Raw genomic sequence first — 26,319 nt, forward strand, 5'->3', positions numbered from 1 at the left:
AAAAATCTCAATAATAAAGTTAAAAAAATCGCAGTTTCAAAAACAGAAATCTCAAGATTTAGGGACTTATAGATCTTCAAATTTCAGACATTACATAGGACTCCGCGCTAGTCCGTCGTATCTCAGCTGTTCTTCGTCATACACCCTTAAAATCACTCATATTACGGGTTATCGCAAATGTTTCAGTGTCAATCGTAATTAATCTTGTAAGCAAAGATGTTTTTGCAAAAACATGAGTGAAAACGCTTTGCTATTATAGTTTTAGCACGAAGTAGCGCGGCTCCCTACTAGCTTCTTTACAGCAAACATTCAGATAAAGATTTCACGGGCATTCACAAGAACCTTAATACCTATTTTGGTTTGTGAAATTCTGCATTGCGCGAAGAATGATGGTACAAGGATTCACTTTACTTTTTTTTATTAAAAATTGTTTTTTAAATACATGGTTTTTAAAACCAGGAAATTTTTAAATCATTGACCAGGAAAACCAAAATGGAAATTCACTTGCCACCCTGTATAGTGTATTTGTTGTAATTCTTCCAAGCATTTCCTTAAATCCTTCTGAAAATTCCTCTGCACCTTTTTTTAAAACAAAATTACTTTAAAAAAATTCTCAAAATTTTCTTTAAAAACTCTTTTCAAAAATCCCTAAGGATTCTGTTCTGAATTTGCTAATCTTGTTTTTTTTTTTCATTTTTTTTTTATTTATCCTCAGAAGTTTTTAAAGTTTTATTTTCAGCATTCCTCAGAACACCATTTAAATTCTGTTGGTAGCTATTATTGTTATCTTATCAGAATCCTCTAGGAATTCCCAAAAAATTCACCTGCTATTCTCCACACGATGAGGAAAATATTTAGTGCATTCTGATTTCAAGATACTCCTGAGGAACTCCAGATTCGTGAATACCAAGTTCTGAGTAGAATTCCAAGTAAACTCTGAAAAGGATTGGAAAGAAATTTTTAATGAAAATTCATACGAAATTTCTGAACTTAATTGTTATGTTCTGAAGAGGAATTTTTTGAAGATAATTTCAAGAAATGTCATGTAGAAGAAAAATCTGCAGCATCGTTCCATGGGAATTTCTGGAGAATAATTCGGGAGTATGCCAAAAGGAGGATTACAATAAAATCTGAAAATAATTCCTGAAAAACTTCAAACTGGAAACTCGGAAAATAATTCCAGAAGAGTTCTGACTTGAATACCAAATAATTTATAGTGCAAAATCTATGGAATTTGTTACTTCCAACGAAAATTTCGTGCGAATTGAATTTCAAGGATGATTCCAACAAATTTCAAGGGAATTGCAATCATGTTCCGGTGATAATTTAAAAAAAAAAATCAAAGGGGAGTTGCAAGGGAATTGTGAGGAGCATTTCAAAGAATGTTGAAATGCTGTGCTGTGCTGAAAAGTGAATGCTGAAGGAAACTCCAAGAGGATTTTCCTGATAAATCTTCGGAGAATTCCTGAGTAATAATGCATAAATTATTAATAATTTGAAGAGCATTGCAGATCGAATGAAAGGGTGCCCTGCAAATGATTTTCAAGAGCATTACTGCCGTTATACGAATAAGAGCAGTGCTGTGCATTATCATAACGGTTATTGTACCATGATGGTCATCCTCACATAACCGTCACAAGTCAAAAATGACGGTCAACTAGCATATCACTTGGAAACACCTTTACCTCACTAGACCGTCTTCTTCAAAGCCATCCATGACAGTTAGATTAAATGACAAGGAGAGAGTAGCAAAATCATTCACTCACTGATCATCTCTGTTGAACATTTATAAGTGGGAAGTGAGAATAATGCTCCCTCATTTTCCTGCTCTTGCTAAAAGTTGTTAAGTTCAGAACATACGAACATTTTGATACGTGGGCTTCGATAATGTGGATACGATATGCGGTCAGCATCCTTATTGTGCGAGCTCAAGCGTCACGGTATCCGCAAAAAATAAATAGCTGCAAAATCTTTATCCATGAATAAGCATTCTTGACTGCAGGTAGTACGTGTTCATGAAGATATGAATTCTCACAATAATAATTTTTGGTAAGACTTTATCCTTGATACATCACAACTATCGCCTTATCCGTGATTTTGGAAGAGGAATGACCGTCATAACCGTATTTATGCTCGAAATGAGATGACGGTCAATTAATATGCCTTTTTATTTTTCCTCGGTGATATGATGGTACCACATGCCAGATGTTAGTGATATTGCGAATAAGTGAGAAAAGCAAAATAACGATATCTCACGGTTTTTGTGTCATACTGATGAGAGATTTTACGGAGAGAGGGTTCTCAGTTGTTTTGATTGTTAACCGTAGGAATCTCTTTTGTCAATCTAAAGGCTGTCAGTACCATGATGCAACTCAGCACTGCATAAGAGTTCCACGGTGCATAAGTATTGCATAGAACATGGGACAGTTATGCGTATAACGGCAGATTATGTATTATAATAAAATAGCAGATAGAGGTGTCAGATGAACTCTGAGGGTATTCTAAGTAGCTTCAAGCATATTCTTCAGAAAATTCTGAAGAAATCCTGAAAAGATTTCCAAGGGTGTCACGATGATTCCAACATAGATTTTTTTTTTTTGAGATATTGTCAAAAAGAAAGAATCAAATTTCTGGATTTGTGTCATCAGTGTCATTCCCTCTAAAGAACTTATCAAAATCTAACCCCCTTAAGTATAAAAGTCAAGATCACAGGTATAAAAATGGAACTACAATGTGTTGAATCGGGACCTACCTAACTAATAAAAACCAATGATTTAAGTAAACTAAAGAAGAAAAATCTATTCAACTCTCTAATAAGGAAAATCCCAAAGGCTTGGTAACCATCATAATGAAGTAATGAAATTGGGTTGTTAGCGGAATGCTCAAATAAAACAGCAAGAAAGGTTATCTTCCATTTAATTCCACTTAATTGATTTTGGTATCACACAAGTGACATGGAGTTAAAGTCTACAATCATTAAAAGTTCTTTCCAAAACTCCCTTTGATTTTCTCTAAAAAAAACTGGTTAGGTTCAATCCATTCTAAAATATTCTCAAAATTCCCTGGAAAAAAATCTAGTTCATGAATCTTAAGAATTTTCAAAGGTCCAAAATCTTATTTTTTGCAAAGTAAATGGGGGTTATTCCGAGAGTCGAAGTGATTTTCGTCATGAGTGCAGTAAGAAAAGTCACGTGACACGCTGTGCAAATCAAATGGAGAGTCACGTCACCACGACGTGACCTTTCTCACTTCACTAATGACGAAAGCCACTTCGGCCCTTGGAATAACCTCCAATTTTTTCACGATTTGTAATCGAAATTCATAGTTTTTTTTTCTCGGTGACTTTGAATTTAAATTCTGCCCAGAATCAACTAGGAATTCATTTCAGAACTGCCTTTCTTATCAAAAAAAAAATATGTTAAAATTCATCTTACAATTTCTTAAGGGCCGCCCACAGTAGATCCGTTTGCATTGCGTTGACGTAAATTTGGCAGTTAGACAATAGATTTACACTTTGCCACAACGCGTCTAATGTGGATCTAATGTGAATGAAGTTTATCTCAAAAATTACCATGGAGTTATGGTCAGAACTCCCTAAGAATTTGTCTTAGCATTTCTTTGGAATAAGCACTTAAATTATTTTTAAATTCTTCCCAACATTCTTCTAAGTCCCAAAGATTTGCCAATTTTTTATGGCAAAATGGGGAATATAGGACAGTTTTCAAAATCCCTCATTATAAGTATTTTTTCAAATCCTACTTTGTTTTTGTTTTCTAAATCTAGGATCACGATGATTTTTATAAATTACAAATCTCGACAAAATGGCATAGTCTAAAATGTCATAGTCGAAGCCTCTGCATCTTGAAAGTTTTCTTAAATCCCACATTTGTTATCATTTCTTTTCCATAAGTACAGATTATGATTTAAGATTTCTAGAACAAATTTTCAATTTAATACCTCACTGTTTACAATTTGGTCTAATGAACCGTTCAGTCCGATAGCTTTTGGCCTATTAGCTTTAGCATTAGCATCGAACAAGTTGCACAATATCGTAGGTGGTACGAATTCAAAACTATTAAGAGCAAGACGGATTTCTGTAACTGGACAGATAGTAAGTAGGAAATAAATACTATCTCCCAAATAAAGAAACATCCCGCTCCAACAGTTAAGGATAGTCCTGGCCACGTCCTTACAACTGGTAGGGATAGGAAAGGTATGTTAGTCCAACATTTACTTAAGTCCGATAGCTTTTGGCCTATCGACCTTAAAAATTACTAAAGTGGTAATTTTTTATACGATAGATGAGAAGATGAAAGTAAAGGATTGATAGTTCCGTTAGAGTACGGCAGTGTGAAAATTGTATATAGAGAGTAAAAAGCAAGCAAGGACAACTTTAGGAAGGTTCAAATCGGTTTGATCATCTCTCTTTACCAAACTCCCTCTCCAACGGGGGAGTTTGGTAAAGAGAGATGATCAAACCGATTTGTACCTTTCTAAAGTTGTCCTTGCTCGCTTTCTTGCATCTCCTCATCTATCGTATAAAAAATTACCACTCTAGTCTGTTATTTGAAATTAGCATCTTCAACTATAAAGCAGCAAAAAAAGGTTATCTTCCATTTAATTCCACTTAATTAATTTTGGTATCCATGACAGATACGTATTTCGACTACAATGTGCAGTCCTCATCAGTGTCATTTTCATTATTTCATTATGATGGCTACCAAACCTTTGCAATTTTCCTTATTAGAGATTTGTATAGATTTTTCTCCTTTACTAAATATTAAAAACGGGGAAATCCGGCAAAAAATCGGGAATTCTAAAATGAGAATTCACTGGCCACCATGTTTAGTATTCTGGCTACCATGTTTAGTGATTTGATTGTCACATGATAGATTTCTAATCATGTTAAAGTCTGGTCACTTCCGCGGGTATTCAGGATTCATGTTTTTGATCATATCTCCGGAACCAAATTTCCGATCGGGATGAAATTCCGGATTGGAGCTAGAAATACACAAACTGGAACTTGTTCCACTCAAATTGCTTCAGCCGAGAAAACTTCCTTTCCGAAACCGTCGTGGAAATTCGGAGGTATCTTCGGTCTGAGGTAACAAACGGATGTCAACGATCGTAAGGACATGGACGGTGACGTTTTTGATATCGAATGTACTGATTCACCGGAGTTTGCACATTGAGAATGGTTTGCTAATCCCAAGCCAAATTCATTTTGTTTTTTGTGTAAATTTTACTGGATCTGGTCAATAACGGAGTAGCAACTACGAATTGTATGGTAATAAATGTCCACGCTCATGCTTACAGCACATGTTTTATGCTTTTCTGCTTTTTCCAATTTATTGTTGCGTTTGTTACGGTATTAAAATCGAAAGCAATATTTCCTATTGCAATTTTTCAATTCGTTACTCTTCTGCAAGCATTTTTATTCAAAATTTATTGAGCCGTAAAATACCGTGAAATTGATTTAAAATTTTCTCAAAGTTATAATATGGCCAACAACACACAAGCAACTATTTATTCTACTAAACCTATGCTCCGAAATTGGGTTAACTTCCAACGACAACCCACTTTCCGTATCGATTTCCCCTTCTAATCACTAAAAACCCACCATCAACAAACATGTAGCTTAAGCTTATCTACCTGACACACATTTCACCATCGTCAAACAGCAGCAAGCTGGATTAAATATTCCATTCGGTTGAATAAGGGAAAATTGCATGTTGGTACGATATTGTTAGACATCACTTTCGCGTGATTATTAGTCACTCAATTTCACCCATCGATTAAAACTATCTGGGATAAAAACGGGACTAAGGCCATCACCCGAGCATTTATTCAACTATACGAGCCTGACCAAACGCCGGTTTCCATAAATCAAAACCGAAGCTCGTGCGCGCGGCCGCCTGTTTTCCGTTTCAATTAAAATTAATTTTCAACAGATCTATAATAGTCTTCCGAATACATAGCTCAAAATTGTTCATAGGAAAAAAAAAGGGGTGAAGCCGTGCGCGTTAAATGGTTCAAATGTATTGTTTAACAAGCCAATTAAGTGGATACATTGCCAACAAAAAAACCTTAGACCGACCGACCGACCGTTCCTGCGTTCAGCATTACAACCACTTATCTTTAAAAAAAAACTTGGAGTAAAAATGCTTCAAACAACAAAGTATCATCATTTGGAGCGATTTACAATCTTTTTGCGGGGCCAGCCCCTGCAGGCCGCTCAGGTTGCGAAGCGTTCATGTTTCATTATTCGAAAAATGATTAATCTTAATCAAATTTCCTGCTTCCTCTTTACTGCTGCCGCTGCTACTATGTACTTCTTGTTGAAATCGTCGTCATCGGTGTGGGAGAAAGCACATTTAAATTGAATAGAATGTATTAAATTGAAACCGAGACAATGTGTAGGGTAGCAAGTCTGTGGTTGACCATCTAGCTTCTGCCCAGCTGTCAGCGGGCAGATTTTGTGTAAAGATCTTACCACTTCTTCAACGGTCACTTCAGCATAGGTTGTTTGAAGCGACGACGCTTCAGTGAGTTTCATGACAACCGTCGACCGTGATGTGCCAGTGTGATGGCAGTTCGGTTCCATTTCAATTTGTTTTGAGATCACGTTGATAGGGTGTCGCCGTCGAGTTGGACACATCGCACAGGTCTCACAGCTGGGCGCGACTGCCGATTAGATTTGTACAATCGTCAATAGGAAAGATGTCTTGCTGTGATACTTGATATCAGCCACAATGAGTTTTCTTTGCATCAGTTTTGTAGCTACTTTTGTTTTCTAAAGATACCTCAGATGGTTCTTCCAACTAAGTGGTGTGGATGTGAGGCAAATGCAGCATGCGAAATGATTGATCGTGCAAAGCGGAGGGCATCAACCGTAACGGAATTGAATTCCGCGTAGGATGACAAGGTATATTACATTGCGATTGGCTTTAAACGAAGATCAGATGTTCTTTCGCATTTTGAGCTGCTGTAATCTTCAACTACATTCATTTAAAGATTACAGCACATTCAAATCGCGGCTAATAGGATTTCCTAGCCAAAATTGGAAACGACAATTGGTCTCACTTTTGGCGTGAGATCGATTGCCAACGAGATTTGCCATTACAATCAACTGGTGGTTGCCAAAAAAAAACAACAACACTCGAATTACGCCTCGCTCCAATGACAACCTGTTAAAAACTTCAAATCGGATTACTGTCAATGCTTAAATTTCGTAATCGTTGAATTGGGCAGCATACGCTACGCACCTCTGGCATGAAGTTCGCACTGAGCAACACCAAACAAAAAACTATAGGCATATCAAATACTCATTTCAGGTTTCAGGCCTCGAAACGAGTCACTGATCAAAGACATCACTCATTAATCGCCGAGGTATGTTCTCGCGTTTGGACTCAGATACCGTGTGAAACCGCATGTTTGATCCGTTTGATCGCCCTGCCGAAAGTGGCTAAAAATACCGATTCTAGTAGATGACGCCATGTGTCGTTGTGCTCACCACAACTTCATTATAGTGCAAGCTCTGATCTGCACAGGCACACTCGGCGCACATGTTGGTGACAGTGCGTTTAATGGCGGAATATTATATACTAAACCCAGTGGCAAGAGCAGCCGGCTCCTATCCTGGAAGTTGGAAGAGTATCAAATGACTTTCATAAACAGAATACAATCACATTTGCTGTCTGGTGCACGTATAAACTGTGAACGGTCAGCATCAGTCGTCGAGCGCGTTTGTTTTGGAGGGATCGTTTGTCTGTATAGAAGTTGCTTTGGGATGATTGGCAAAGTGTGAATGAAGTGGGATTATATGCTGGGTTTTTACTGCGTGCGCTAAGAATGAAATCATCGTTAGCATTAAATTAAGAAAAAAAATAAAGCTGCTAGATTTGTGAGAATGGGGAACACAATCCTTGAAATTGGGCTGCCAGCTCATGTAGCGGCTTCGACTCCCAGTTGGTGGAGGTATTTTCCAGATTGGAAAACACAGCAAACCTGAGGTCTCAGATAGCCGGAAGCGGGTGGTTCGATCCCCGGTCCGGTTTAAAAAATCAGTCGGGTTAACTGACCGAAATAAACACGAGTGCGGACCGGTTGATGATACTGTATTGCCCAGGGAAGTCGAGCAAATGTCTCGACTTCCCTGGGCAATGCAGTATCATCAATAGGTCCGCACTAGTGTTTATTTCAGTTACCATGGGGACGTAATTTTTGATTAGTCCCGGTCCTTTTCGAATTGTATCATTATTTATGTACGGCCTTAAATTTGAAATGACGTTTCACATTCATCTAGTGATGGCCGATTTTCATTCGAATAATAAATTAATCGATTAACGAACCGAAAAGTAAAATATTTGCTGATATAAGCATTAACTTCTCCAGAGGATAATCACCCATCGTTCAAACATATGCTGCACTCTCATTGGTGGAAAAATGACAGCACAGCGAACAAAAAACAATCGATTAGTTGTTAATCGAATAATTAAAAAAAATGGGACATCTCTGATTTTGGTGTGATTGTTTTGATAAAAAAGAGCGCAAAATTTCATCTCTACCGAGGGGGCAGCAAAACCACAAAATATCCCTGCATACGGGGGGTATTCATTTGATAAAAGGGACCGTGAAAGAGGACACTAAAATAGTTTTTCTTCCGACTGTTTTATCTTAGTATTCTTCTTTGGTATAATTGTGTGCAGTGTTGCAAATGCTCGTTACAGCTAAAATGCTACTTGTGGAAATTATGAAACTATGAGATATAATAATAATAATGTTTATATGCGAGATGCAAAAAGAGGAGTTAAATATTGTGTATGAAACATAAAACCTGCCTTCAGAGTGTCACAATTAGCCTATTTTTGATAGATCGTAGTGGGCTGTGTTCGAAGAGAGACATGGAAAAAGCACAGCCGTCAATTTCTTGTCCCGCTGTTTTTCGTGTTTTGTGAAGTTTTAATTAGTAGGGGTAGACGGGGCAAGACGGCCAGTCTAAGGTTGAGCTTAAGTTTTGGCATTAATACAACTATTGTTTTGTTCAATATTGCTGCAGGGTTGTTTGATATTATGTCTAGCTTCGTATGGTAACTTTAGTTCCAAAACGTAAACAAAACATTGAAAAACATAACATAACAAAAATGACTTTTTTTGTTGAGTAAAATCACCCCGGGCAAGATGAGCACCCCTGCGGGGCAAGAAGAGCACGTTATAGAAGGCTTTTTTTATTTAATTGTAGATTTTATTTTAACTGAACGTAGGTATTTTACAAAACACAGCAGACATTTTTCTTTAATACAAAAATAATAATAGTGTTGTTAACGAGCAGCGAAAGTAGGTATTTATTATGGAAATCAAATCTGAATCCAACTTAGCAAATATTCAACATGAAGGACATTTTCCTTCTTCGCAAAGGTGATACCACTTAAAGGGTGATACGGTCAAAATTTGGTCAATATCAACTTGACGTATTTCTTTCAATTTTGCATTTAAAAAACCTGAACACCCCTCATTTTGAAGGTGTGTGTGTGTAGAATGTTGCTCCTATTTTGATTTTGGAATTCACTCTTCAGTTGTCAAAATGCCGTCCAAGCAAGAAGAGCAGCGTATCAAAATTTTGCTCGCGCATCGCGAAAATCCGAGCTACTCGCACGCAAAGTTGGCAAAATCGCTAAAAGTTGGCAAAATCGCTAAAAGTTGCTAAATCAACCGTTACAAATGTAATTAAAGTGTTTGGGGAACGTTTGTCGACAGCCAGGAAGTCTGGATCGGGGGGAAATCGAAAACCGGAAGCCGCTGAGACGACAAAGAGAGTTGCCGGTAGTTTCAAGCCAAACCCTAACCTCTCTCTCCGAGATGCCGCAAATAAGCTGGGTGTATCGTCTACAACCGCGCATCGAGCCAAAAAACGAGCCGGACTATCGACTTACAAGAAGGTAGTGACTCCAAATCGCGATGATAAACAAAATACGACGGCCAAAGCGCGATCCCGGAGGCTGTACACGACGATGCTGACGAAGTTTGACTGCGTGGTAATGGACGACGAAACCTACGTCAAAGCCGACTACAAGCAGCTTCCGGGACAGGAGTTTTATACGGCAAAAGGAAGGGGAAAGGTAGCAGATGTTTTCAAGCACATGAAACTGTCAAAGTTCGCAAAGAAATATCTGGTTTGGCAAGCCATCTGTACCTGTGGCTTGAAAAGCAGCATTTTCATAGCTTCCGGGACTGTCAACCAAGAAATTTACGTGAAAGAGTGTTTGAATAAACGTCTGCTGCCTTTCCTGAAGAAACACGGTTGTTCCGTACTGTTTTGGCCGGATTTGGCATCTTGCCATTACGGTAAAAAGGCCATGGAGTGGTACGCCGCCAACAACGTGCAGGTGGTTCCCAAGGACAAGAACCCTCCCAACACGCCAGAGCTCCGCCCAATTGAGAAATACTGGGCTATTGTCAAGCGGAACCTAAAGAAGACCAAAAAAACTGCTAAGGGCGAGCAGCAGTTCAAGGCAAACTGGCTTTCTGCGGCGAAGAAGGTGGACAAGGTGGCTGTACAAAATCTGATGGCAGGGGTCAAGCGTAAGGCCCGGCAATTCGGATTTGGAAAAGCGGAAGCCTAACTGAATATTTTTCCTGAATTTTATACTAATTGAACTTGAAAAAGAAATTTAATTTGATTTTTTAAATAAACGATTTCACCGATTTACACGCGTTTTCCCTTGACCAAATTTTGACCGTATCACCCTTTAGTATTAAGGAGAGCCAATACTTTTACAGGAAACATCAGAAAACGATGCCATATCCCGGATCTGACGCGAAATTTTGTCTAGTTTTTGGGTATATAGGCCACTTTTTTATTTTTTTTATCAAGTCACTATGGAGACGCATGGTTGTTGAGGAAGCAAAATAGTTTGAAGATTGTATTTTATCTTAACATAAATAAAATTACCATCTGAATACTGACTATTTAGTGTAATCCTTATTCTGGTAGGTAAATGGCCGTCAATAAACCACGTGATCTTAGGGGGAGGGGAGGTGGGAGGGGGGGAGGGGGAGGGGATCATGACCACGGCCCTAACAAATTTTAGAATTTTTCTACGGACAAAAGACCACAAGGAGGTGAGTGTTACATATTAGGTAAAAAAAAAAACAGTAAGGTGGAGAGGAGGAGCGTGATGACTACGAATGATTTAGCCTTTATTTGTTAAGACATTTATTTTGGGAGAGGTTTCATTCCAAAAAAAAGTGATTTGAGAGTTTTGATAAACAGTTTGAGTAGCGTTTAAGCAGTCAATTACGTAATCAATTTGGGACACAAAAAATTATTAAAATTTAACTTTTATTTCTATAAACAAACATTTATTAAACAAACTAACATTTATTCATCGCAATCTTCAACTATCAACAAATCTTGCACCTCTTTAGGCAATTCATCTACCACTACCGTTTGCCCATGGCGATAACTTGAAACAATGGGATCGGATGCAACAAGCAATCCACAACATATATCTTTCATTGTTTGCTTGCGTGAACCTTTCCACGCGTGATGCTCTCTTAGCTACCTAATTTCTTTATTCATTGCTTCCTGGACTTCTTCGGACATACGACCAATGGGAAGCAATGCGTTATTTATTATTTGATACCCATGGACAAGCAACTTATGGAGCGTTGTAGACATATTATACCATTCATATAAAGAAGCATAGCGTTTGGCTGTCTCTTTTGCATATTGGTGGAATTTTTCTGGATCAACGGATTCTCCAGATGAAACGGCTTGCAAAATCGTTCTCAATCGAATGATAAGATCAAAATCAATTTCATTGATTTGAGATAAAATCTCAGCATTTTTGAAGAAACGTCTCGCGGTGTTACCTGTAGATAATAAGAACGATACACCCTCCAATACGTCTTTTCTTTTTAAGTAAACTTCTATAAAATATAAACAAATATAACTTCTAATATAAGTAGAAATTTCATTGTGTGTTATCTATACCGTTTTTCTTAGAGCACATTTCCACTAAACCACACAAAGAGTGATTAACAATTTGAAAGTATTTGCTGGAACTCTACTTTTTATCAATATGATCACCGATCACTGGTGATTGTTTATCAGCAACTCCATTCGGTATTGCGAATGTGTATTGACATTTGTTTCACTTTCGACAAGTAAAATGAGATGAGGTATCATCATTCTTTTGTTCGCTGCAGCGCGCCGTATGGTATCTCTTCGACAAGTGAGAAAAAAAGATCAATGTATATTATAGCCCACACTCAGAGGAGCATGTATGAAAGCGTTGAAATGATATTGGTAAGGGACAGTTCACATTTTACGTAGTTCACATTTTGAGACTATCTGATCCCATTGTAAATCGTAAAAGAAATGAATCCTTATATAACATCAACTTCAGCATTAACTTAGCTCTGAGTTCGCACCTTAAAAACGTCACGTGGTTTATGGACGGTCTTTAAGAATACCAATCAGTTTTGTCAACTAACATGTGTGTGTAGCTGAATTGATCCATTGAATGAAAAACGTAGGTTATCGAACTTTTTTAATAATTTATATGATTTCATAGCTTTTGGACCACCCTAAGAGCAAAAAATACACAAGTAAAGTTAATTTCAATATCAATCATGATTTCAGAACCCCCTAATAACCCTTTTAATCAAAATCTCCATTCAACTAACACATCGTGATAGCTTATTATTGATTAGTTTTTACTTAACCCAAAATGAGCTGATTTTCATAATTTAGAACCACCCTAATAAAATAAAACCAAAATATATGAAAAGTTTCATATCAGAAATACATTCAGGATACCAAAATCATCTTAACCTGTGAGTTTTAGCCATTTCGGATAACATATGAGGTTTTGTCCGACCTTTGTATGGAGGCCCGCCACTGTGGAACGTCGGGATTACGCAAAGATTTCTTCATTAAACAATATCATTTCGCAACGCATTGACTCAGCTGATCTATTGTCAAGGTTAAATTTGTATGCACCTTCCCGACAATTACGCAATCGACAGTTGTTCGCAGTAGATCGCCATCGGATCAATTACGCTAAATTTGGACCGGTAAATCAGATGATGACTTTTTATAATCATCATTGTGAAATGATTGACCTAAATATGCCCTCAACAGAATTAAAAATATTTTCAGAACCCTGCAAAGTCATAGAACATAAGTCCTAATGTTAATATGTAGTCTACGATTTGATTGATTGACGAATAAATAAATAAATAAATAAAAATAAATAAATTTCTATACTCACTGGGAGTCACATTAAATTAAAAAAAATCAGATATGTAACGAAAAATCCCAAACACGGACGCTACGATAGAGCGCAAATCGAACAAACGACACATTGCGCATGCTCACATGAGCGAGCTCCATGCTCGTTCTCACCAATTAAAGGAAGAAAAGCAGTGATAATAAAAACGCTTGCCAAATCGTTTTCTTCCAATGCGAAGACGACGGACGACGACGACGAAAGCACCCACATCGACCGGAGGAAAGGCTTCCCGCAATAAGCAGCGCAGCATGACTAGGCCACCGTCATCCAGTCAGCATCGAGTTTCACTGATGTGGCCACCATTTGAAAAACAACCGGTCCTTTTCAGGGCCACCAATTAAAAAACCGAAATAGTTAAGAACTAAATGATCAACATATTTGTTCCGTCTACTAGCAGTCCTACGTCAAGCTTCCCGTTCGTGTCGTGTCCGTATCGTTTTTCCTTGATTTGTTTTCCGTCGATCTTGTTTTTCGTGCTGAACACCAATGCTACCGATGCCAGGGAGGCAGCTCCCACCACCTGGAGCCTACCTACCCCTACGTGATCAGAGCTGTTATGCCTCAGAACATCCCGGCGGCGCCGACTGGGATTGAACCCAGGCTTGCTGGGGTGAGAGATTATCACGCTTACCACTACACCACCGAGTGCAGTGAGTGTATATAAAGTGGTGAACAGACAAAACACAGGAATACAAATTGATACTTCCGACATCGTCGCAGTCCACTTCTACCTGTAGCAAGGGGTTGGTCACTCTACACAGTGTGCCAAAATCAAACTGGGGCACATCGGGGTGCAGTCATTGACGTTGTTTGGCACCCATGGTTACAATTTTTATGATCTTCAAAGTTACTGGCAACACTGAACTTTTTCTGCGCCAGGGCAGTGTGCATGTGTCAAAATTTGTTATTGACGTTGCCACTCCTAGTCAAATTATTTTCAAAACAACCGTGAATCTCCACCAAGTCTCGCCATGGATTCTCAAAATCGTTACACCCGTGACGGCAGTCGCATCCACATTTCCTCTCATACGAAGAACAGCTGGCAGCGGTATCTTGACCTAACCGAGGTTTCCGGCCATGGCTACACGAACTAGCTATGCAGCTCCCACGGCTGCTGCTGCTTCCAATGCTGCTGCTGGTCCGTCTTTTTCGACGAATTTTAAAGGAGACGGACCAGCAGAAGGAACAGCAGCAGCAGCAGCATTGGAATCAGCCGCAGCCGTGGGAGCTGCATCGCTAATTTGTGTAGCCGTGGTCGACGCTGGAAATCTTAAGCCGGTCACGACAAGCGGTGCTTGAGTTTTAATCGGAAAGTCAACAACCAAACAAAATCTATACCATCCGACCATTCGAACTGCTCGAATACATCCATGCTACATCAACCATTCCATCGTCCAACATATAATGTTGGAGGACCGTCTTGGCAAAATCTCAAATAGTTCAACAAATTTATACTCTCGTTCCTTTTTGCACTTCCAACTAACACAATAAGAAATTATAATTACGAATCATAACATTAACTACCCAGAAAAAGGAAAATCCTTTCTTTTCTCAAAAAATAAGCTTCCACTCTTTCAAAGCTAACGTGTTTTCGGTGTTCTCGTTGCTCCACGCACTGTTCATCTTCTTGGAGGAGGAGAAACACAGCTTCTAAATGAACGGGAGTTTTGTGCATTTGTGATCATCGCGCTGTGGTTGCACTTCATGATGACGTTCACCGCCAGGGCTACGCTCGGGAACTCGACCAATCCGGAGGAGGAACATCCCGATTTCAGCGGGAACATTCGCACTTGCGACGGGTGGCAGCCCTTGGTGGTGAATGCAGTTAGCAGCAGATCCTCGGACGGCATACGGGTGGGTTATTGAAGAAGTGGAGAATGCGAGTTTTGCTGACCTGGGAAGCGATTGTTCTTGGAGGCGCTGTAGACCTTGAAGCTGATCGAATTGTCCTGCAGGGTGTAAGGGTTGGTGGTTTCTGACAAGTAGTTCAGCTTGGAAAATTGGCTGGTCCGTTTCGGGTCAGCGGTGCGTCCTTTATCAGTCCGACGTGTGTTCTGGCCGGTGTTGGTTTCCAGTTTTCCGACGGATGATACTCGGGCGGTGAAAAATTCGGTGCAATTCCATTTCCTCCGCCGGCTCCCAGAAGGGTTGGTTGACTAATGATTGACGTTCGTTGTGCGGGGTCGGCCTTCCGCCAAAGATGGAAGGATCGTGTAGCAACGGAGTTCGTCCGTTGCAGGCATCCTTGGAGACGGATGCATCCAGTGTGTAGTCCCAACTGGAGTCCGTGTCGTTTTTGAAAACATTGAAAAACAAAACAAAAATAAAAGCTGTTAAAATACCGGGTTGCCAAACAAGGCATTATTTACAAGCAATCAAAAGTCAGTTCAATGACTTCTTGACACTGCCGGTAGTTGGCGCAAAACAAGTGTGTAGAGTGACTACCCCTTGACCTGTAGCTATTCCTAAAAATCTCCTCTTCCTTGTCTCTTTTGCTAGCGCTTGGGATTAGAAAAGTAGGCAGTGAATTTAGAAAAATAAAACGCCAAAAATGCTACGCGTGACACTGACACTGAGATTCCAAATTTACTATCAGGCTATCACAATATGTGTAGCCCTTTGCTGATTTTTGGAGAAATTTTAAGCTGAAGTAAGTCTAGTTCAGTCTTTAGCTCAGCTAATTTGATGAGGTTGAATTATGGGGATCAGTGTCTTTTTTTTTTCTCATTTACCCTCACACGCACTAACTATCGTTTCTACCCAGTGTAGATGAATTGCGGTTGTTTTGAAAATCTTCGCTGTCAAACGTACAAGTGAAATGAACAAATGAGTTGCCAACTAAAACAAACTGTCACACAGAACGAATATTTCACCGATAATCGGACTTAGTATAATTTTAAAGCCAATTTTAATCGGAAATTTTATTGGGGTTGGATTTCTGGTGATATCGGCTTTTCTAATGACAATGACGGTGGAGCTCGGCGCTCGAGATCTAATTGTGACGCCACGAGTTATAAACCGGTTAATGAAGACATGCAGTTTTTGAGTGTCTTTGGCTGATACGCTTTATATCGCTATTTATATCGCACTTTGGTGAAATAAATACTAATGCACCGATGAAGGTACGATTTCATACCAAACCTAGCCATAAATTACCTCGAAGTGAAGTGAATTATCTTGTTTGAATAATTTTATGCCTCCATAGACTATGTTACCACTAGCCACGTTTTCAGCCCATTATTTGCCGCTTAATAGCGTTTAAAGTGTGCGCGAGACCAAATTTACTTATAAACTTTATGCTTTTTCTCACACTTTTTTACAGCGGAGGGCGCAGACACAAAAAGAGCCAAACGTTTTCCATGCATAATAAATAGATAAACAGATGGTTGGAGCTCTTCTCCTCCATTTGGTGTCCCCATGTCGGCTCATTGGGTGGCATTAAAAGCTTAGAGCTTAGCGCACAATCACTATCGTAATGCTTCGGACCAATTGCCTAGGTCGTGCTTAAATCGTGAAATGAAATATTATCGATATTTATGGGTGCATGACGGCGCTTGGTGGTGCACTCATGCTCGCTACAAAATGTAGCAGCAGTTTCTTGAGCGTGAGAATTGAGATGCAATCACGAGTGGTTGATGCAACTTTGTGGTATTCAAATTGCGAGCTCGAACGATAAGGGAGGTATCGCAAAACAATCGCTGGGATGCGAACAATGTGCAGAGATAGATAAGGCCTATTTTTAGGTTCACACTGTTTCACCAGCGCATCGGTTGGGTTGTGTTTCGAAATATTAAAACTCTTACAATCATGATGTCTGAGATTTAACTAATTTGCTCTTCATTCTTCTTTGCAGACAACAATCTGAACGAAAAGCAAAACTACGCCGACCAGGAGAAGGACGACGTGGTCTACAGCGAGCAGTACATCCAGCAGCCGGTCGTCGACCCGTTCCTCATCATTCCCGAACCACCGGAGAATCTCGAGCTGCAACAATGTCCAATCTGTACGCGCAACTTCGTGCCAACGTCGTTGGCCAAGCACATCGGCATCTGTGAGAAGATGCAAAGCAAAAAGCGCAAACCATTCGATTCGTCCCGCCAACGCCGCGAGGGAACCGAACTGGCCTCGTACCTGCCAAAGAACTTCGGTCTGCCCCAGAATCACCCGCAGGCCCGAGTTTCACCACCAAAAACGGTAAGTTGCTGGCTGCCGATGATCCCCTTCGGAATGATTTATAGCTGCAATTGCTTTACGTGCATTAAGGTAAATGTGTTCTGCGTGGACCCGAACCGAATACAAAACAGCAATCGTTTGACATTTGCTGTAAATCTAATCTCTGATGTTTGTTAGGTACTTACGAAGAGATCCTACGCACTCCAAAAGTTCAAGTTGAAAGGGAAATCAAACTCCACCGCATGTATGTGTCACTGTTTGATTGTTGTTGTTCGATATCAAATCCAACATGCACACGGCTTCAATTTGTAGCTGAGAGCACAACGAACAACCACATACGTTACCGAGAAGTTGACTCTCCATATTTTGATGCAAATCGATGATCGCTTAGCCCTGCGTCCGGTTGTCTTGTAACCGTACTGTTTTGTCTTACTATAATGACTGGTACGCTGATGATTTAAGCTTACTAATGAACGTCTAAAAGCCTTCATTACACAATGTGGAAAACATACAAAGTGTTTAATGATCAATTAGTAGAAGTTTTAAAATATGTTTGATGGAAACACGATTTTACAGGATAATCGTTTAAGTTATGATACAGAAAGCGATAACGATGACCAAATTCTCGATCATTGTAAAAAACGACTGTCTCCGAAGGAAGTAATACATTTTATTTTAATAAAATTATCGGTTATGGTTCACTGAAATTTTCGATATCTCATGTTGATGCTCTCCCAGAATCTATTTAGAAGATTTTTCTGACCCGGAATCTTGCAAAAACATGTTAGTCTGGAATTTCAATGGTTTCCACAGTTCCATCTTGAAAACATACAAACCCTGCATAGGTTATTTTCCATGTCCAAAACATCAAATATTGTTTAAGCTCCAGAATATTGGAAATTATTTAATTACAGTCAACTCTCTATACCTCAATATTTAAGGGACCATCGAGTTATAGAATTATAGACTTAAGAATAATGGGCGAAATGAATGTAATGTCGGACTAAATGCCCCTAATTTGGACCCATACATAAATTCAGCAATCGACTGAATTTTCAATAGCGACCAAAATATCCATCAGTACCGTCCCAATGACGCGTTCATCTGGATAAAATTGATAAATAGCAAATTTTTGGCCATGGGCCTAATCTAAAATCCATAGGCCAACATTATGGTGCTCCTATGTATTGAAAATAATTAAAATATGTATAAAATTTTGGCGGTAGTTCAAGTATTTAATGAGATTAAGAGTGTATTTAAAGTAATGAATGCAGTAATGGAAAGTTTTTAAATACATGGTCAGCAAGCTGCGTAGCATTGAAAGACTAGTGCGTGCCCCTCGGGCTTTTGTCCATTCTGCCTTTTTTCTGTGGACAAAAGTAGGAGAAATTGCTCTAATATTGGCCTATGGACCTAAAGGTTGAGCCCTTCGATAAAAGCTCCTGTTCTTCATTTTTTCGTAGCACAATGCGTCATCTGGACAATACAAATAAATATTACTGGATGCTAGTGAGGGGCCTCATAGCCTATTTAGTCAGTAAAGGCACGGTATTACCAAGCCGGAGGCGGCGGGTTCGATTCCCAGTCCGGTCGAGGGAATCTTTCGGGTTGGAAATTTTTTCGACTTCCCTGGGTATAGAGTATCATTGTGCTTGCCACACAATACACAAATTCATGCATTGGTATTGGCATCGAAAGCTCTCAATTAATAACTGTGGAAGAACACTAAGTTGAGAGCACGCAATAAGCTATTATGCGCTAAGCAATAAGCTTGAAATGCGAACAAGAAGAAGAAGAAGAAGAAGAAGAAGAAGAAGAAGAAGAAGAAGAGGATGCTAGTGAAATATTGTCAAAAAATTATTTCCTTTTAAATTAGACTCCTGTGCAAAAAATAATTGCACAGTAATATTTTCGCACAGGTCAGAAAATTTAAAGATCGACTAATTTGAAAGCAGTAACAGCTTAAGAACATTACTAGCAAGCTACACTGTTGAATTAAAGCTCTAGAAAGCATTAAGAAGCTCCATATTTAACTTTAATGACCAGTGCGAAAAGATTACCGTGTACTTATTTTTAGCGCAGGAGTCTAATCAGGTGTGAAATCCGCAATATTATAAATTAACAATATGGTTCTCTCTTCTATTATCCCCAAGACACGATTTTTCCCGACACTAGCGGCACTAGTGATACGAAAGGTGACTAGTACACTGTAAATTGAGCACTTAGCAGTTGACAGCTCAATATCAACAAGGATATCAAAAACAACTCACAGTTGAGTAAAATTTTATCAAACATTATAAATTAACAATATGGTTCAGTACAGTGAAAAATTACCGGTTTTGTAAACTACTCAAAAAAAATTAAAATTACTATTTGTAAACTACTCAAAATTTGTTATAGTATATCCAGTTCGGTCAGAACTGAACCTACCCAAAAATTGGTAGGGCATTTACCCACAGCTGGATGAACAATGTTCATTGAACATACTTTTGAAGGAAACTGGGTAAAATTTACTCAGGTGTTGACGTTTTCTATCTGGGTAAACTTTATTCATTTTGATAGATATGAAAAACCGAGACCCGCTGCAGAAGAAATTGTTCCTCTTCGTCACCGAAGGATATGGTTCTTTTTAATCTGTTTTCCGTCGATCTTGTTTTCCATGCTGAGCACCAATGCTACCGACACCAGGGAGGCAGCTCCCACACCTGGACCCTACCTATCGACCCATCAACTCATGAACCGGGGACCAACGGCTTTACTTCCCGGCGTGATCAGAGATGTTATGCCTGGGATTGAACCATGGCCTGCTGGGGTGAGAGGTAATCGCGCTTACCACTACAACACCGGCGCCGCTTTGGGAATGACATTAATTCTCCTATTTATATGGTGTCCCAAAATGTCTAAGCACGATTTAAAAAAAATGATAACGTAACTCTGATTGAATTTGATTTTTTTTATTTCGTTTTCATATTCTCTATAGTATTCTCTAACAGTTAAACGTAGAAAATCCAAGATCCGATCACTCGTAAGCCAAGGAGCGGATTTTTGATCTAACGTTACTCATTAGCTTCAGCACAGATGCCTTTCCAACAATTTTGGATACTTTTTCCCAGTCTTTCGCAAACTTTGTAACGCAATCCGCTGCCTTTATATGTTTCCGCAAATATGCTTTGGTCAGGGCCCAAAAAGTTTCGATTGGCCTGGTCTAGGGACAGTTTGGTGGATTCATCTCCTTGGGTACGAGTTGAACCTTGTTGGCTTTATACCAGGCACGATTTTCCGGTCCATATTTCAGTGCAAGCTTTCACTCGCAATAAAAGTGCTTCGGTTCGAGACGTGGCTAAAAAAGTAGGATCCTCGAAGAGTAACGTCCAGCGGGCCAAGGCAAGAATGGGTCTAAAGACGCATACGAAGCAGAAGAAGCCAAAGCAGAGTGAAAAACAAGCCGCATCCGTCAAACCGAGTTTGAGTAGGCATGTTGTAATTCGTGAACAACCGACGTTTAAATGCATCGTTTACGTTTGGATTGTTGCTGGGGAACATTATGGCATAGAGGTAACTCTAAGACCAGCAGGTCCCGAAAAAACGTGCTCAACTTTTTGGCTCAGCTCTAGTACTCTCTTCGGTCCCAAGCTAATCGATGCACCCCTCGAAACATAGGAAAATCCACGAACCCCTCATTTTATCTGTCAAACTTTCATAGCAAACCAAAACAAACATAGTGTAGTACTAGAATTTCGACTAGAATGGGGTACGTTAATCGATTTGTTTGGGACCAATAGGCTAGTCAAGTAGTGAGCCAATTTAAAATAGTTAATTTCCACCGGTTGATTATGGTGAACTAAAATCTGCACAGTAAAAAAAAAATACCCAAAATGGAGTTCACTTTCACTCAACATAAAATCCATTGAATGAAAATCACCTAACGATCAATCGAATGCAATAACGGATCACGAACGAAGGCGATGAAGTGCACAAAAATGACAGCATCAACGGCAGCGGTTGATACAAAGTACCCAACGGTGAAAACATGACGGGTTGAGTACTTTTAACTGAAAATTGAATTCTTCTGTACTTTGAATCGCAGCGTGTTTATTTAAAAGAAATATATCGAAAAATATTTCGATATATTCTTCGTTAGTTCTTTTATGCAACACAATTTACAAAAAATCAACTTTCAACCCAATACGGAAAGTACTATATTGATCTATAATAAAAAATATTACGTTTAGAGCTTAACAATGACTAATAGAAAATGAACTTTATAGTACTTATAGACTAATAGATGAGTAAATTTGAGCTGATGGCCCTTTTCTGATAGAACCAACCGTTGAGTTTTATTAAACTAAAAGGTAAAAAACTTACCCTGTATGTAAATGGATTTCCCAAATTAGGGTTAACGATTATTATGGCGGTAAGCTCCAACTCGGATCAACTTTTAATACCGGCCCAGATTGAAGGATCTGTCAAATGTTTGTCAAGGATCGACACCACAACAGCCTGACATTTGTGATCAGGATTTAGTTCGACGATAATACCGGTGTAAGCTTACCACCATTAGTATGTTGAAAGTTTTATTCCTGTCAGTTGCCAATGTGGTATGTAAAGAGGGATGGCAGATATAATCTGCCTTTTCTTTTAATGGTTTCGTTCACCTTAAAGCTAATAGTACATTCAGACCTGGGAGGGAGAAGCAGATAGCACACACGGAATTAATTTTATAGGTTGTTCTTCTTGTCATGAAAATTTGTGCCATTGAATTTAAATCAAAATAGGTAAAATAGCCTGTTTTGCTTTGAGCGTGTAGTGATTGTTTGAGATTGTTCAGTTTGCTTGAGAAAATTTACTTTTCTGTTTTCTATTTTAATGTGTCTCTAAATATTTAAACGAAAACCATGGTAGATGGTATCTTTCAATATTGATTTGAGTATATTCAATGAATGGATTTAAAAAAAAACGGAGTCCTATCGAACAAGATAGCTGGAAACGACAGTTAGCCATAAATTACTTTACGCAAGATTACAAAACCGCCTTGTGTATTCTTGTTGAACTTTAAGAAAAGCATCATCAAACTGCTTGGCTCCCACTGACAGTTCGTGACAGTTTGATTTTGACTCTTTTTGACGTTCATATTTTTCGAGTCTGCTTCTCCGTCCCAGATTCAGACTATAGCTCAAGGTTTCCCAAACCGTGGTCCGCGGCCGACAGGGGGGCCGCGAAGTCTTTTCAGGGGGCCCCTGAGGTTCTTGGTTTGTTTGGTCTAAACAAAATTTGCCAAAAGTGACAATATCATGGCTAAAATCAAAACATTTTTTGAATCGGAAAAAGTAAGTGTAGTTAATACCGATGGCGCTCTAAGCAATGCTTAGTAACAAATCAAGATTTCAGAAAGAGATTATAGAGCTTGCTCCATACGCCAAAGGTGTTCGATATGCTATTGTCAGCAATAACAAGCCTCTGCCGGAACTAATGTTAAAAGTACTTGGTCGTCAAAATGTAAACTATGTCAAATCTGGAGATCTGAACACTCGTTTATTCAATGAACTCTACAAGCTAATTAATTCAGATCATGTGGCTTTTCTTTTCTACACTGTTGTGCACTGATTGTCCAAAGGCAATGTTCTCAACCGTGCTTTTGAATTGAAAGAAGAAATCAAAATGTTCTTGGAATTTCAAGGGAAATTGATCTTAGAAGGCTAGCAAACCCATCTAATTCAATTCCAAGACGATCTTCAAGCATTCAAGTAAAACTGGCCCCGATAGGTTAGTATTGGAAATGTTGCCATGTTCCATAGACTCTGAAGTACGACTGACAAAAGAGCGCACGAGCTAAATTCGGATCTTTAATCAGAAATTATTGCTCATTTTCACTCAATTGTTCACAATTGGAACTTGGGACCAATAGGCTAGTCAAGTAGTGAGCCAATTTAAAATCGTTAGTTTCCACCGGTTGGTATTACTGTTGCGTCTTTTCAGAAACATATGGCAATTCGGGAAGTAAACCAGATTGTTATTTCATAATATTTGGTATGGGCCCAATATTAGGGATACTTAGGCCGACATTCGGGAATTAACACTATATCACCTCATTTCAAACTGTTGTGCATTTGTTTGTGCAATTGCTCAAACTTCATACAAACTCTGTCTATACTGCTGATACTTGATCAACCAGCAGTCAAGATTACAGTAAATTTCATGTATATCCGTAAAAGTAAAAGCTCATTGCACTTATGTGGAGAGAAAAATATATTGCGACTTCCGGTACTGTACATCGTGACAGGTTCTAGTTCATGATAGAATTTGGTTAGTGAGCACTTGATTGTGCATGATTATAAGACATTAGCGTCTTGAACCATTAATAGCTTTCCTTACATTTAATATAAAAGTGGTCTTTTGCAAAATTATAGCTGAGAAAATTTTCTACAGATATCAAAATGTGCTGTAGATGAAGATTTGAACAAAATGTTGGCGTTTCCCATAGTAATTCCCATATAAACTTAAAATGGTGTGTGTGTGTGTGTGTGTTTGTTTAAGACGTGTTCATCAGAAATCCATATCAAATCCTTCTCTACAGCAGTTGTTGTCGTGGTCTGTGGGGTCGTTGCCACGACCGAAATCTAGAAACAGTAAATTGAACGGGAACTTGATCGTATTTTTTGTGATATAAGGAGGTCGGTGGCCTAGTGGCGACCAATTTTGCTTATTGAGCAGAATATTATGGGTACAAGTACGTAAAAGAAATAACATTCGAGTTTTAGGAAAGACGTGTTGATCAGAATCTATAACAAATCCTTCTCAAGATTTGTTTTCGTAGTAACAGCTAGTTGAAAGGAAACTTGATCGTAATTGTTGTGTGATATAAGGAGCTCGGTGGCCCAGTGATGACTGATTATGCTTACTGCTTACTCCATCGCGCTATTGAATCGTTAAGACATAAATTCAGCATATCGTTTACCAAAACGAATCCTGCTGCAATCCCAACCCTTTTATCCAACGGGATGTGATTTTTCGTGGAAGTGCTTTCATATTCCTACCCATTCCTTTCTTGACCAGCATTTGGACGTGGCCGGCGCTGGTATTGTCTAGTCACATTGAGGATGATTGCTAGTCCCAAGCAACGTCTATTGGTTCTCTGGGTAATTACAGCTGATCTGGCAATAACAAAGTTGCATCCACGGGTAGTCAATCATACTCATGCTCATGCTCATTAGGGTGGGTCACCGTTATATGGAAAAACGCAAACTTGACCTCATTTAGCGAGAACAGCCCTTTTGGTTCCATTTGGGGTCCCAAACAAATTGCAAAATTTTGGGGACGATTTTTTGTAACTCAACTTTCCGCATTGCGTTTGAAATTTGTATGGAAATTAGTCTGGGGATTTTTCTCTCGTTTTTTTTAAACAACAAAACAACGATCAAATCTAGACTAACATTAGAAACGGGCGTAACTCCAAAATGACCATATCGAGAAAATCGCTTCCGAATTTTGATGACCTAAAAATTAATCCTATTTCACTGCTTTCATTTTCTGGGTGATTTTATAAGCTTGGCATATAGTTAATAGTGTAATCTATCATCTTGCATCACAGTCCTACGTCAAAATGAAATTTCCAGTAATTCAATACGGAATATAGCGGCACCGGTGGTGTAGTGGTAAGCGTGATTACCTCTCACCCCAGTAGGCCTGGGTTCAATCCCAGTCGGCGCCGCCGGGATGTTCTGAGGCATAACATCTCTGATCACGCGAAGTAAAGCTGTTGGTCCCCGGTTTATGAGCTGATGGGTCGATAGGTAGGGTCCAGGTGTGGGAGCTGCCTCCCTGGTGTCGGTAGAATTTGTGCCAGCACGGAAAACAAGATCGACGGAAAAACAAATCAAAGGAAAAAAAAATACGGAATAGGAAACGATTTTAAAAGCATAACATTGTATCAAATTTGAGCAAAGGGATACAATGTCTGTTCAGCAGACATTTAATACAGTAATGATTATGTTTATTACACAAATAGAAGCCAGCTTCAGACACCTGAAAACACATGCAGCCTAAACTGTGCTGCCTAATAAGAATTACTTCCAAATCTATAATTCTTCCACTGACAACTCTCTCTCATCTTTCCAGACAAACCCCGTACGAAAGCTAAGCACAAGCAAAACCCCCACTCCACAGCGCAAAGATTACGGTGACAACGGAATCAACCATCTTATGTCCAGTTCCCTGACGCTGGCCAGTACGACGACGCCAACCGGAACCGGCCCGAACGCAGCAATGGCAAGCAGTTCATGTACCACAACTCCACGACCTATCCTGAAGCGAAGTCTGTCGCAACAGAACGAACCCTGCCCGTACTGTGAACGTTGCTTTGGCTTCAAAGCATTCGACCGACATGTCGAATGGTGCCGCGAGAAGGCCCTGCTCACCAAGAACGCCAACAACAACAATTCGATTTCCGCTGCCAAAGAGAGGCTGCAAGCTCGGATCCAGTACAAAGCGCCTCAAATCAAGTAAGTCGCCGTAGCTCAATGTGTTCTTATTGTATTTACAATTGCAATGTGCAGAACTAATTAAATTGTGATGCATTCCATCCATTCGGAACAGGTCAAAACGTGCCTTAAACCGCGAGAAGTACTCCGGCAGTCTCAGCTGTGGTGGCTCCACCAACAGTCTTGCAGATTTGGATCTCCCCCTACCGAGGCACCGAAGTCATCTGAACTCGATGAGTTCCTCCATCTCCAGTGATAAGTATGTATTCAAGTTGTCTCAAACCATTTGTGAGCGTCTGTGTCCTAACATTAACTCCCAATCTAATTTCCATATTCACAACCGAAAATTGACTAACCTTGAAAATCGCTAA

At 39.3% G+C, this 26,319-nt stretch overlaps 1 protein-coding gene across 5 annotated transcripts in view; it reads left to right on the forward strand.

The window, feature by feature from the left end:
• The window catches only part of LOC135709211 (putative uncharacterized protein DDB_G0277255), a 316,014-nt gene that overhangs the window by 259,485 nt on the left and 30,210 nt on the right, over positions 1 to 26,319 (forward strand). For all 5 annotated transcript variants that reach the window (XM_065231452.1, XM_065231450.1, XM_065231451.1 and 2 more), the window contains 3 exons: positions 17,152 to 17,492; positions 25,587 to 25,969; positions 26,064 to 26,207. In XM_065231452.1, the coding sequence (XP_065087524.1) occupies positions 17,152 to 17,492; positions 25,587 to 25,969; positions 26,064 to 26,207 (868 nt within the window). The remainder of the gene's footprint in view (positions 1 to 17,151; positions 17,493 to 25,586; positions 25,970 to 26,063; positions 26,208 to 26,319) is intronic.

Source organism: Ochlerotatus camptorhynchus, unplaced genomic scaffold, assembly GCF_037179485.1.
Source record: "Ochlerotatus camptorhynchus isolate MF236.1 unplaced genomic scaffold, CSIRO-AGI_Acam_v1.1 ptg000357l, whole genome shotgun sequence".
Classification (NCBI taxonomy): Eukaryota; Metazoa; Arthropoda; class Insecta; order Diptera; family Culicidae; genus Ochlerotatus; species Ochlerotatus camptorhynchus.